The 14,160-nt window shown below is 48.5% G+C and overlaps 1 protein-coding gene across 8 annotated transcripts in view; it reads right to left on the bottom strand.

Annotated features, from left to right (window-relative positions):
- TCOF1 (treacle ribosome biogenesis factor 1) overlaps positions 1–4,123 on the bottom strand; it is a 40,817-nt gene extending 36,694 nt beyond the window's left edge. For all 8 annotated transcript variants that reach the window (XM_049874068.1, XM_049874069.1, XM_049874070.1 and 5 more), the window contains exons 1-2: positions 3,959–4,123; positions 1,278–1,333 (exon numbers count right to left, since the gene is read on the bottom strand). In XM_049874068.1, coding sequence (XP_049730025.1) covers positions 1,278–1,333; positions 3,959–4,066 — 164 coding nt within the window. In that variant the 5' untranslated portion in view covers positions 4,067–4,123. The remainder of the gene's footprint in view (positions 1–1,277; positions 1,334–3,958) is intronic.
- Between the last annotated feature and the right edge of the window lie 10,037 nt (positions 4,124–14,160).

The following is a 14,160-nucleotide window of genomic DNA, read 5'->3' as shown; positions in this document are numbered from 1 at the left end:
CTGGACAGTGCAACATTCTCTCTCATTCTTCATGCTACATGACTATAGGACTTTCACTTCCCTAGTCAGCTGTGGTCAGGTCAGTGCATGGGAGACAATATTTATTATCCCCTCCAACCCTGGTGGCATAGTGGTTAAGTGCTACAGCTGCTAACCAAAGGGTCGGCAGTTTGAATCTGCCAGGCACTCCTTGGAAACTCTGTGGGGCAGTTCTACTCTGTCCTAGAGGGTCACTATGAGTCGGAATCGACTCGATGGCACTGGGTTTTTTGGGTTTTTCCTTCATTCTCAAACTATTCCTCCGTTGATATACCGTTGGATTATTCTCCCTCCCCTGAAAAGTTTTACATGCTTCATAGGCATTTCAATTCAACATGTCCTTGAAATCTTTCCCTCCAAACTGGGTTCCCTTCCAGCTCCATGCATAGACCCACCTTCCATCCAGGTGCACAAGCCAGACACCCAGGAGTCAACTTGACACCTCCTCTCTACCCCATCCACAGATCCTGGATTTACCTCCTCGCGTTGCTTGAATCCGCGGTTCGCTTCTCTCCACCCTCACATCCCTGTGTCAAGCCCCACCGGCTCTTGCCTGTATGTCATCACAGCCCCCAACCAGCCGACCTGATCACATCCCTCCCTGCCTCACCTTCCGTGGCTCCCCACGACTCCTAAGGTAAAGCCTCCCCTCACCATGGAAGGCCAGGCCTAGCATGCGGCGGGCCCTGCTACCCCCAGCCTCATCTGTACAGTCCCCCAGCCACAGGCATTGATTGGCACTGCAGTTCCCACAGCCAGGTGCATCCCTCCTGCCACTCCATACATACTGATTAATTCACTCCTCCACTTCCCTCAGCTCTCAAGTCAGAAGTCACCTCAGGGGAGTCCCCCCGCCATCCCATACAAGGCCAGGCTGACTCATGTATGTGGTTTTGGCATGAGGTAACTACCTTTTGTAATTCTTACAATCACTGTAATTTTATGTTTCGTTTCCTGAGTCGTGTTTGCCTCCTCGACTACAATGTCAGCTCCAGGAAAGAAGGAACCATGTCTGCCTCATTCATCACAGTATCTCCATACTTAGAACAGGGCCTGGCATTCAGTAGGTGCTTAATAAATGCTGATCAAAAGAAATATCTATCCATGTGATCTGGCTTTCTGGGAGCTATGTCCACAGTGGGCTTGGGGACCCATCTTAGATCAGGTTAGTTTCCTGACTTATTCCAAGCCAATTGCTTGGGGTGCCCCTACTCCACCCTCAGCCCCACCAAACTCACTGTTGCCAGTGTGTGTAGATGTCCAGAAGGGTGACCGGCTGAGTCGGGAAACTTTTCTGCAGAGAGATAAAGAGAGGTAGCAATTAACCTCCCAGCAGGGGAGGCCTTCCCTGGTCCCAACTCTGCCTGACCTCATGACATGAGAACAGACAGGTGGTTGAGAAGGGAGTCTTTTTGCTCTGAGAAACATGTCTGTTTAGCCCTGCCAATACCATTCAAAACCTTCCAGAAACAATCAAGCCAAGCAATTCCAGCTAAAACCTTTTTAGACATGTTGGTGAGAGGCACGTTTGAGAGGCTGGAGCTGGAGTGTTCCAGGCTAGCATTCACCCAGCTCCTGGCCTCTCTGGTACTCTTCACCCTCACAGGCCATAAGATGGGGCTTTTTCCACCCTTGACCTTTCAAGAGGCCTTCAAAAGTTTGGCTGGTGGATCTCCCCAGACAGTATGAACCATAGTCCAGATACCCAAGGCATTCCAGCGGCACAACCTCAGTCTAGCAGTTCACTATGAAGAGGCTGGGCCCAAATGGTGCCAGTCTCTTGGTGGAAGCAGAGAACACCAGGTGGAATCCAGGACTTTGGAACTGAGGACAGAAGGCCAACTCTGGAAATGCCAAGCACCTCAAGTTCCAAGGAGGCTGGGTGAGCAGTGTGGGGTGAGGGTGGAGAGCTCAGGTGGCTGGGCAGAGTGGCCAACAGTGTGTTCCAGGGGTCAGGCAGGCCTGGATTGGAGTCAGTTCTCTGTTAACTGACTAGGTAACCCTGGGCTAACTTTTCCAAATTCAGGTCCCTTCCATGTTATGGATTGAATTGTGTCCTCCAAAAATATGTGTTGTAAATCCTAACTTTTATGCCTGTGGTTATAATCCTACTTGGGATGGGTTGCCTTTGTTATGTTAATGAGGCAGGTGTGTCTTAAGTCCTTTTGAGATATGAAAGTGATTAAACAAGCAAGGGAAAGAAGCCGAGATGGGGCATGACAGATGCCAAGACACATGATGATCACTAAGGGAAGGACAGAAGCTAAAAAGAGCCAAGGACTTTCCTCCAGAGCTAACAGAGAGAGAAACCCTTCCCCTAAAGCTGGAGCTCTGAATTCACACTTCTAGCTCCTAAACTATGAGAAAATAAATTTTTGTTTGTTAAAGCCACCCACCTGTGGTATTTGTTACAGCAGCACCAGATAACTAAGACATTCCATAACATCTGAGACAGCACGTATTAGCCTCACTCTGCTCCCACCCAAGCACACCAGCCTCCTCACTGTCCCTTAAATGTGGCAGGCCACCCCCTACTCCACCCCTACCAGGGTCTGGAATGCTCTCTCTCCTGCTAACTACATAGCTCACTCCCTCATTTCCTTTAGGTCTCTGCCCAAAATGTTACCTTTTCAGTCAGGCTTCCTTGACTACCCAATTTACAATTGCACCCCTGACACTCCTTAATCACCCTTGCTGCTTAATTTTTATAGCCCTCACCTATTATCACATGACACTCTGTACCACTAACTTACTTTTTACATGTCGTTTGCTGGAATGTATGTTCCAGGATGGCAGGACAATTTTCCTAGGCATACGCTCCAAGGCTCAGGGAGGATTGGGAAAAGCATAGATAACATCTCAGGGCCCATCACCCTTTGATCCCTTCAGGAGGCCCTGGGATATTGACAAATCAGGCCCCCTCAGTCACCAGTTTAAAACCTTCCAGTGGCTTCCCACTGCTTTTTGGCTTAAGACCAAACTAACTACAAGACCTGCTTGGGCCAGCCCCCACCTCCCTCTCTCATCTCTCTGGGGACCTCTATTGCCCTGGTCCTCCGTGCTGTAGCCTCAGGGACCTTTCTTGAGGTCAGTATGTACAAAATCAACCTCTCTTCTACCACGGGGCATTTGCACCTCTGCCTGGAATATTCACCTTCCCCCTTCAGATCTCAAATCAACAGTGACTTCCTGAGGGCAGCAGTCTCAGGTATCTCTTGAGACAAGGGCAACCTGCCATACACTGTTTTAGCACGCTGTGCCTCTCCTTCTTGTAACTTCATGTAGTGTTAAGTTTACAGGTACTTTCGTGATTTGTGTCTGTCTCCTCTACTAGATCGTAAACTCCACTGGGGCTGAAGGACCGAGACCGCCATTCTATCACCAGCAGGTTAACAGCTGCTGAATGAATGAAGTGAGAAAAGACTGCGCCACCAGTTCTAACCCCAAAGCTGTCCAACTCTGTACAGAGGCTCTCTAAAGGTCTGAGTTCCTGCTCTACTGTGGAGCCCCTTCCCTTGGCGGTCCCTCCTGGAGGTGGTCACAATTCGCCCCTCAAACCCGTGGCCAACTACTTGCCCCAGGAGGCCGCGCGGGGCCACGTGGTCTGAGACTTAAGAAACTTTAAACTGCTGCTCCCAGGAAGGGAGCAGAGGCGAGCGGCGCGGGAATTACAAAAGCCCTAAAGCGTTGGATCACCGGTCCCGGCCCGCCCACTGCACAGATGGGTAAACTGAGGCCTACAGAGAGTAAGAGCTGCAGCGATGGTTGAGGCTGTAGCTACTAGAGCTCCCCCGGCCCGCGTCCCTGAGAACAGGAGAATCCGGGTCTGGGCACCCATCTTGTCGCCTGGGTAGGGGGCACCAGCTGCTGCGCTGCCGATCCTGCACGTGGGCCTCGCACACGGCACTCGCAAGCTCACCTGGGCGCTCTGCTCCTTCACTTCCCGCGCTGCGCGAACATAGCCCGCTTGCAGAAGATGCTGGTAGATCAGGGGAAGCAGCTCCCGCCGCTTCCTGGCCTCGGCCATGCCCGCGACCCCTGGCTACTCCGCTCACCTGCACGCCCCCCCAGTCCCCGCCCGCCACTTCCCTCTTGCCCTTAGACCTCGCGCACCCCACTTCCGGCTCCTCCTTCGCCACAGCCGCATGGCACTCCGGGAAATGTAGTCTTTTATCCTTGAGCGGCCGCTCAGGTCCTGGAGGGTGAAAGGGGCGGAGGCTCAGAAGGCAAGAGATCTCCGATTGCAGAGGGAATGGGAGGGCTTTGATCTGGCCCCGCCTCCTGGTTGGGCCATGCTACGAAGGACTCCCTCCTGGGAATCCTTTATTTAGACTTGTTCCTTGAAGTGATTTGTATGACCGCTGCGACTGGGCTTTATTCATCTCTGAACGCCCTAATCTGCATCTTTTCTAAACTCGAATTCCAGTTGCCCGCTCATTTACTCTTTTCACACGTTTTTTTTTTTTAGGATCTATGAACCAGGCACTGTTTGTTATTAGTTTATTCATATATTAATTTACTTACTGAACAAATAAGTACCGTACCTTGGGCTAGGCAGAGGGAATAAAAAGATGAATAAGACATGGCGGCCGCCCTCAAAGCTTGCAGGGCAGAGAGAGACAGTCGGTAACCAAGCAACTACAGTTCAACGCCTCGTGTGCAGTTGTCAGGAATAGGAACAGCCTATGGGAACACGGAGGAGGGGTATCTAACCCCAAGGAGGAGTTTAAAATAACTGAATCTTAAAGGTGGAGTAGAAATTTCTAGGTTTAGAGTATTGGCATCCCAAGAAGAGGGCAACGCATGAGTATAGGCATAAGAAACCACCTGGTGTAGGCTGGGAATCCAGAGCACAGAACCTGGTTCTGTGCTGCTTGTCTGTAGAGTTGGGGGAAGAGGAAACAACTGGGGACACATGAGGAGAAGCAGACAGGGCCTACAAAACCCTCTTCAATCCCAGCAGTTCAGACTTTGTTCCAAGGACAATGGACAGCCTCCCCTTGGCTTTATGCAAGAGTGTGATATGGTTTTGCATTGTGAAAAGATTGCTATGACCAAAGCATGGAAGACGGATTTGTGGGGAACAAAACTAGATGTGGGCTGTTGTAGTGTTGAGGGGAGGTGGCAGGGAGAGGGTGAGCTGGGCTGGGGAATATTTGAGTCAGCTAGTCCTAACCTCTTGGGTCCATTTGAGAATCTGATGACAGCAGGAAGCACAGCCCTTGCTCTAGAAAATTTTGAAAGTGTGTTTTTTTTTTTTTTTACGGACACATCGGATTTTCCACCCAATTTCAGGACACAGATAAGCACGTACCTAAACTTGCTAGGGTTAGGAAACTCCGCTCCAGGAAGAAACATGAACAGGACCAGGTAACTGATTGGGTGTGGTGAGTGAGGAAGAGGAGAAGACTAATCTACTTTCAGCCATTTAACAAATATTCGTTGAGCACCTATGGTTGGGGGTGAAACAGTCTCTACCCCACAGAGCTTACAGTCTAATGCGGGAGATGCATGTTAAATAAATACTCATACAAATACACTGTTACAAACTCCAATAAGTGCAGGAAGGAAAAAGATAATATTTCCTCACTGAGTAGTATAATGTTGAAAAGCTGCTGGAATTGCACCTCCCGGGTTCAAATTCTGGCTTTGCCTCTTATTGACTAGGTGACCTTGGGTAAGTGATATAAGTTCTCTGGGCCTCAGTTACTTCATCTGTAAAATGGAGATAATTATAATTTCTACCTCATAGGGTTGTCCTGAGGAGTAAATGAATATCAAGCAGAAATGCTTAGAAGAACTCCTAACAGTAAATACTGTGTGCATGTGTTACCTATTATTGCAAAAGCATTTAACAGGAGGGAGGGATCTACCTTTTCTTGGGGGTTAGGGAAGGGTTCCCTGAGGAAATAGGGTTTGTGAGGAAATCTGAACTATGGCTAGGGGAGGGTGGGGTGGGGGGAAGAATCCTGGGCAGAAGGAAAAACCTTTTCAAAGGGTCTGCGGCAGGAGTGCAACTGAGAGGAGAGGGAAGGGAAGGTCTTTGTAGCTTGGGAAGTGCAGAAGGTGAGCAGAGGGCAGGTTCTCCATTCAGGATTGGCCACATTAAGGGTGACCAGTGTAAATGCCCGCTAGAGAGTTGAGTAGAAAGCATCTAAGTAAATGAGGGAAGACTGGTTAGGGTTAGGGGTGCAGAGAGGCATCCAGAAGGGATATAATGGTGGCCAAAGTGAGGGATGGGGGGATGGCAGTGGAGTTGGAGAGCAGTGGAAGTTTCCTAGAGTTATTCAGGAAGTAAAATCATCATAGAGATGTGCTGGAATAGGAGGGTGAGGAGAGGAAGTCAGGATGGACTTTGAGGTTTCTGTGCAAACAGGTGGACAGTAACTTTCACCAAGATAGGAAAAACTGGAAGAGGACTGGGGTGAGAGAGTTGAGCGAGGATGAGCGAGGAGGGGCGGTATGAAGGAGGAGGTGAAAAGTTTAAGTTCCACTTTAGACATGTTGAGCTTGAAATGCCACTGAGACACCAAGTGTGGATGTGGAATAGGCATGTAGAAACCTGGCTTTGGATTCAGTACAGAGGTCTGGGCTAGAGATGAAGGTGGGAAGTTGTCCCCAGAGAGATGATAATTGAGACTGTGGTTGAGGACAAGATTGTCCAGGGAGCCGAAGGTAGAGGGAGAAGACAAGGTGGCCCAGGGTGGAGTTTTGAGACATGCCCACAGGTTAGGTCTTCCTAAAGAGAGATAGGGGGTTATGTTGGTGGTTAAGTGGTAGAATTCTCTTGCCTTCCATGTGGGAGGCCCAGGTTCGATTCCTGGCCAATGGACCTCATGCACAGCCACCACCTGTCAGTGGAAGCTTGTGTGTTGCTATGATGCTGAACAGGTTTCAGCAAAGCTTCCAGCCTAAAGATGGACAAGGAAGAAAAGCCTGGCAATCTACTGCTGAAAATCAACCAATGAAAACTCTATGGATCACAATGGTTCAGTCTGCAACTAATCATGGCACAGGACTAGGCAGAGTTTAGTTTTGTTGTGCATGGGGTACTATAAGTCAGGGGCCAACTTGGCAGCTAACAGCAGCAACAAAAGGCTGCAAAGCCTGAGAATGAGGAGCCAGAGAGATGAGTAGGATGAACCAATGGTGAGGAATGAGCAGTGGGCCTCAATTTCATGACAGGCATGGAGATTGCTGGTAGCCTTAAAACCAGTTGCAAATGAGTTGATTCTGATTTATGGTGACCCCATGTGTGTCAGAGTAGAACTGTGCTCCATAGGGCTGCAATGGCTGATTTTTTAGAAGTAGATCCGAGGCACCTCTGGGTGCACTTGAACCACCAAACTTTGGTTAGCAGCTAAGTTCATTAACTGTTTATACCACCCCAGGACTCCATTGGTGTCCTGAGAGAGTGCTACTTCTGTGGAGTGAGGGTCAGATGGCTGTGGTCTGATGAGTGGAGGGGAGATGAAGGAGGCAGTGGGTCTTTTGTTGGCATGTGTGTGTGTGTTTGTGTGAATGGGGAGGAGACAAATGATGTGGTCAATGTGTGTGTTGGAAGGTGGTGTGTTTTAAGGTGGAGGAGACCCGAGTCTGCTTAAAACTAGTGGCAGATCAAGGGGAGAGATTAATCAAGGGTGTAAGAAATAGGGGAGATAATCATGGAGTAGTCTTCAACCAGCATGTGCCAGGGGATAGGATCAGGCGTGTAGGTGGAGGGTTGGTCTTAGAGAGGAGGAGGGATGACTTCTGCAGAACCAAAAGAGGGAACAAAGAGAGGACGGTGCAGATGTAGATGTAGGTTTGCAGTGGGATGCTGAGGGAGATTTCATGTTCAGCTTCTATTTATTCTGCAAAGTGGGAGGCAAGGTCTTCTGCTGAGAGGGAAGAAGAGGTGGTGAGGAGCTTGAAGGAAGGAGGAGAGTGATCATTCAGAGTTGAGAAGCAACTTGCCCACAAAAAACACAACTGCCTGGTAGTGTTAACAACCCTGTTGAGGCTGGTGGTCATTCATTTATGTGAGTCCTGTCTTGTTTTGCTGAGTGATTTCCTTCAGCAGGGCTCAGCTGCCCAGATGCAGGCAAATGGAAGGTACTTACTCCAGGCCTAGAGTTTTGCCAAATGAGTGGGGGAAAAGGCATAGGGGTCTAAAGTGTTGGCAAAAGAGATGCTGAATCGCTGGACTCTGGGATCTAGGCTGGGTAGGAAAGGAATTGAAGGCAGATGGGGTTAGTTTTCAGGGAAATAGTGGAAAGCTTTGTGGACTGGGCCACGACGAGGCCTAGAACCAAAGCCTGAGGTCAGGGAGGGCTGGCAGCTAGAATTTGCGATGATGCCCAGGTTTCTGCTTGAGTGGCTGAATGGGCCACTCACTGAGATCAAGAACAGAGTGATGACATACAAACCATTGTAAAACTAAGATTATTTTCACCCTCTAAGAACCAGTTTTAACCCCTGTGGGATGTTATCTTCCCTGTTGAGAATGTATGCCTTAGTGGAACGTAAACTCCCTCAAGGCAGACTTATGTCTGTACGTTGGCTGCATTACCCCCATCCGCTAGCTCTGGGTAATGCAAAGGTTAACATACCTGGCTGCTAACCAAAGAGTTGATGGTTCAAGTCCACCCAGAAGTACCTTGGAAGAAAGGTCTGGTGATCTACTTCTGAAAAATCAGCCATTGAAAACCCTATGGAGCACAGTTCTACTCTGACATAAACGGGGTTGCCACGAGTTGGAGTTGACTCAATGGCAGCTGGTTCTGAGCACAGTGCCTGAAATATTGGCTAAATATTGGCTAAATGCCTGACTGGGCGGTTACAGACCTTGTCTGAAGATGAGAGGAGGGCACACCAGAGAGGGCGCTCACTGTATAGGCCTGCAAGCAGGAATGTAAAAGGCTTCAGGACGCTAGTGAAGGAACTGGGTCATGCGTCCTTGGCTGACCTTGGCAGAAATAAAGAATTGGTATTAAATTAAAAAAAAAAAAAAAAGGATGGTCTAATACCTTCTGTCTGGCAACAGGTTGTTTGTTTTGTTCCTAATAAAATTCATTTTCAGCACTTACGCTTTGTCCTCGGCTCCTGGGAGGCTGCTTCTTATGTGGACAATTTCTTTATTTCCTTGATTTTCCAAATCATACCCTTCACTGAATTGCCTCTGGGCCCAAGCACAAAATTAAAACATTAAACTGATAAAATATAACATGGCAACGATTAAGAAAGCAGCAAACAAAACAGCGCATTAAAAAAAGAAAAGAAAATCAGCCTCATAGCATTTCTCTACTGGTTAGAAAAGGCTGTCTTTGTTAGTGGTACAAGCCAGAAGCTCCCAGACCACTGGACTGTGAACGCCTCTTGGGCAAGCTGCATGCCTTAGTCATCTCGGACTTCCCTGCAGGGCACAGGGAGGGCACTCAGGAAAGGCTTTTGACGGAAGGATGGCAGGAAGACGCTAAGCAGGCGGGGCACTGTACCCCTCTCTACCTAACAGGAATCTGCACAGGGTAGGTGGGACAGAGCTTGATGCAGGAACAGGCTACTGGGCCAGGAGTCAGGAAACTACATTTTTGGTCTGGCTCTGCTGTGTGACTTTGCGTCAGTCTCTTGCCTTCTCTGGATCTCAGCGTTTCCTTCTCTTAAATGAGGAGTTGGACAAAGGCTTCCCAGGAGTGGAACTCTCAAAAGAGAGGCCTGAGTGGGAAGGTTTCCCTTGCCCCCTGGACCCAGATGTGTCCTCCACCATCCAGTGTAATAATCTACTTTCCCTGGGCTGAGTCACTTCAGCCAGTGGGTTTCCCACGTCTTCCTTCTCCCTCTCTGTCATGGATTGGCAATTTCCCTCTTTCTTTTTCTTCAGTTTCACTGGGGTTTTTAAAGGTTTATAAAAGTATACAATTCAGTTGCCATCAATTTGATTGCAACACATGGCAACACCATGTGTTTCAGAGTAGAACTGTGCACACAGGGTTTCCAAGGCTGGGACCTTTCAGTAGATTGCCAGGTCTTTCTTCTGAGGTGCCTCTGGGTGAGTTTGAACTGCCAACCTTTCACTTAGTCAAGCGCTTGTTTGCACCACGTATACCTGAAATAGCAAGTTAAACAATTCAGAGATATATGAAGACAAAGTTAATAATCTTTCCCTCCCTCTTGTCCATTCTCAGCCCACTACCCCACACTCCAGCCCCCAACCCCAGCCACTCTTAGTGGCCTGGTGTTGTGGATCCAGTGTTTGCTCATACAAACATCAACACCCTATGTAAGGTTTTAGTCCCTCCCTCTCCTACTTGACCTTTTTCATTTCTCTTTTATTTCTTTTCTACAAAAGAGGATCATACTAAACACACAACTGTGCAACGCACTTGTTTTACATAATAACCTATTAGAGACATCGCTCTGGACCATGCCCTTTTGAGTAATAGCACCAGCTCACATTTGTAGCCGCTTCTGACCAGCTGGCCTGTGCTGCTGCAAGGCTTACAAGCGCTAACCAGTTTAACCCTTGCAACACCCTACAAAGTGTGTGAAATGATTACCAGCTATGTTTATAAATGAGGAAACTGAGGCTCGGAGAGGTCAAGGCCCAGGCCGGCAGCTAGAGAGTGGCAGGATTGGGACAGGCTCCAACTGCCAGGGTGCTCTTAACCAGTCCTGGCGCTGGAGGGTCCCTGTTGATGGACATCCAAGTTATTTCTTCACTTCAAATTTTTTTCTAGCACAACAGTGCTGCTCCTTACAAACTGGAGCTTTGGTTTCTTCTGTAGGAAGGAATAAAAAGTGGGCCAGAGGGGATGCACATTTCTCACTTAATAACTGAAGCCAGATTATCTGCCAGGAGGGCCGTAGCAATGCACGGTCTCACCAGCATAATTTCTTATTTATGTGGTTTTGTGTCTTAGAGCTGAAAGGGCCTTTGGTGAGCACCCAGCCCAGCTCTCCCCTCTTACTGATAAGGAACCAACCTCAGAAGCAGGAAGTGACTTGGTGAGATCCCCTGTGAGTTAGAGGCAGAGGCAGGCCCTTGGCCTTCTTTGCCTGGACCATTGCCACATCTCTCTTCCCTCCAGTCTGCCTCTGCTCTCTGTTCTCTCTGCTCTCCTGCCCACTCACTACATTTGACATCCCGTCACTCCCTTGCTTGTCAAACCTCCACAGCACCAACTGACCACAGGATCAAGTCCCAGCTCCTTAATTGCCATTCGAAGCCTGACCCAGTCTGTCCCCAGTGTGTCTCTTATCATCTAAACCAGCAACCGACGCTTGAGTACACATGGTCCCGGGAACATCTCACTCCCTTGCATGCCATTTGGAGAGAATTGCCTGTTTGCTCTTCGTAATTTGACTCTTTCCTGTTCATCTTTCAAAGGCAAATGAAAATTCCACCTCTTCAACTGAGCCTATGAGTTGGAATTGACTCAACGGCACTGGGTTTGGTTTTTGGTTTTGTCAACTGCGCCTTCCTTAACTGCCCCGGCTTCCCTCCTCTGGCAGAGTCACCTCTGTTCTGCAGTGATGCCCTCTCTCCTGGCTGCTCCTTCCAGGAGGACAAATGCTGCAGAAGGATCTGCCAGGAGGGGGCAGTGCACAACGAAATGAAGGTCTCCCAGAAGGTCAAGGTCATTTCCAGGGTGCCTGGGGCCTCAGTCTCTAGTATGGATGCCTATGGGAATATGGGGTTCAGCCTCAGTGGTGTGACCTTTGGCAAGTCCTTCCTATCCCTGAACCTCAGTTCCCCGCTCTGTGAAACAAGAGGGTCAGATGAGTTCTCTGTTTCTGAAGGCGTGGAGTGTTCCTTTGGTGACGCACAAAGTGATTTCAGGAGATAAATAGATGGACATTTTAAAACTGAAATCATTATGTATTTATTTTAATGCGTATTAGACAAAAAATAACTAGCACATCAAACCTGTTATTTCGCAGATATTATTGCTTAGGATGGGGCTAAAGTAGGCTCTCAAGTAAAAAACAGTGAGTCAATGTAAAAGAAAGTACCAATTAAATAACAGTATAGGTGGCAAGAAAGCAGTGAATGGCTGCGACTGGAAAAACATTGGTTGCCTTTGACATTCTAGAATTCTGTGCTTTGCAGTGGGTCTTGGGGCAGAGAGGCAGGAATTCAGCAGGCGGGGTCCCCACTACCAGATCCTTCTCCACCTTTGGAGGGGTTCATGTGTATGCCCCTCCCGCACCTTCTTTCTCAGCTTCCCTGTAGTTACTAAGGAGTGGGAGGCTGAAAGGGGCTGCATTCTGGAAGCTCATCTGCTCCCTCATTCTCACCCAGCACCCTGCTTGGCATAAACTATTCAGGGTAATGATTAACAAAGATGCAAGAAGGCACTGGGGGTGGGGAGAGAAAATCAGGCTGTGTGCACAGTTTTCTAACATACGTGAATGTCCAACCTGGGATGACCGTCTAGTGAATCCCAGGCCTCGTTGTGCATTGGAATCACCTGGGGATTTAATGGAAACATGAATTCTAGGCAATTCTGACAGTGGGGCTCTTGCATCTACATTATTAAAAGTGCCTCAGCTGATGCTGATACCTCCCGCTGGTCTGGGAACCACCATGTTAGATCACACCCCTCCCTCAGTGTACCTGTGGAGACACCGAGGCACAGAGAGGTTGTGTCACTGACCCAAAGCTGCCCAGCAGGTCAATAGCAGATGATTCTCAGGTCAGTTCTTCCCGTGGAGCATCTCTTGTGGAGCCTGGTCCATGGTCAACAAAGAAAACTCTACTGATGGATATGGTGGGTGTTCTTGGAGTCTTCTCCACCCCTGGGGTTGTCAAGGACTTTCAACAGATGAGAATATGCTGTGTGAGCAGCCATCTGCCGAGAAGGCCAGAAGGGGTGACCAGAGCTGGTGGTGAAGGGTGTGAAAGGGGGCGGCAGTGGAGGGTGGCTGGGAGATGTGGCCTCCCCTCTGCCATTGCCAACCTGTGCGATTAGCCTGCTGACAGCAGGAGCCAAGCAGGATGTATGCCACCAGTGGATGGGTTTTCTCATGGGATCTTTAAGGAACAGAATTAGGAGCAATGGCTGGGAAGCAAATTCCAGATTGAATTTTCTAACGGTGATCAGTGACCTGGGAGGCAATTGACCTTACGGCAATTGTCCAGCTCCCTGCTCTTTTTTTTATTGTTATTATAAGATATTTCAAGCATATGAAAAATATAAGGACAAACACATGAACAGAAAGCCCAAACCCGTTGCTACTGCATCAATGCCTACTCATAGCAACCCTAGAGGACAGAGTAGAACAGCCCCATAGGGTCTCCAAAGCTGTAATTGTTACAGAGGCAGACAGCTGCATTTTTTTCCCTCAGCAGCTGGTGGGTTTGAACCACCAACTTTTTGGTTATCAGCCAAGTGCTTAACTACTGCGCCACCAGGGATCTTTGACAAATACATACAGCTCACGTATGCCCATGACCCGGACTGTGAAGTAGACATTGCAAACACATGAGCTTCTCACCCCATTCCTTTCCCTCTGGCTCAGAGGTGGTCACTACCCCATGCCGAGGTTGGCATATTGTCCTGTACGTTTTTATAGTTACACTACGTGTGCATACATGCATAAAATATACAAAGTAGTGCTTTGCAGGTTTTCAAGTTTTTGCAAATGACATCACATTGTTCATATCTGTCTGCAGCTTGTGTTTTTCCATTCGATATCGTTGGAAATTCCTCCACGTTGATGTGCACAGACATTCCCACGACTCTAATCCATTTCATTTTAGGAATGTGGCACAATTTCTTAATCCAGTCTCCTCCTGATGGGCACTTGAGTCATTTCCAATTTTCCACAATAAAAACCACACTGCCATGGACATCCTTATCCGTATCTGGCTCTGTGTGTGCACCAGGGGAGGAGTCCTGGGTGTAGGGGCATCCGGGGCAGTGGTGAGCTTCCAGCATTCCACATCTGGGCTTATTCTGGGAATTGTCAGACATCGGAATTTTGGCCACTGTGATGAATGCCAAATGTCTCTCATTCTTGTTTTTAATCAGTATTTTTTTCCCTTCATTGGGGATGAACTCTTTCACAATTTTTCTGGTCGTGGGGATTTCCTCTCCTGTGAATTAATTGCCTTCTGTACGCCCTACCCATATTTCCACT

The sequence above is a fragment of the Elephas maximus genome, chromosome 2, assembly GCF_024166365.1.
Source record: "Elephas maximus indicus isolate mEleMax1 chromosome 2, mEleMax1 primary haplotype, whole genome shotgun sequence".
NCBI classification, from domain to species: domain Eukaryota; kingdom Metazoa; phylum Chordata; class Mammalia; order Proboscidea; family Elephantidae; genus Elephas; species Elephas maximus.
This window is presented reverse-complemented; position numbering and strand designations above follow the sequence as displayed.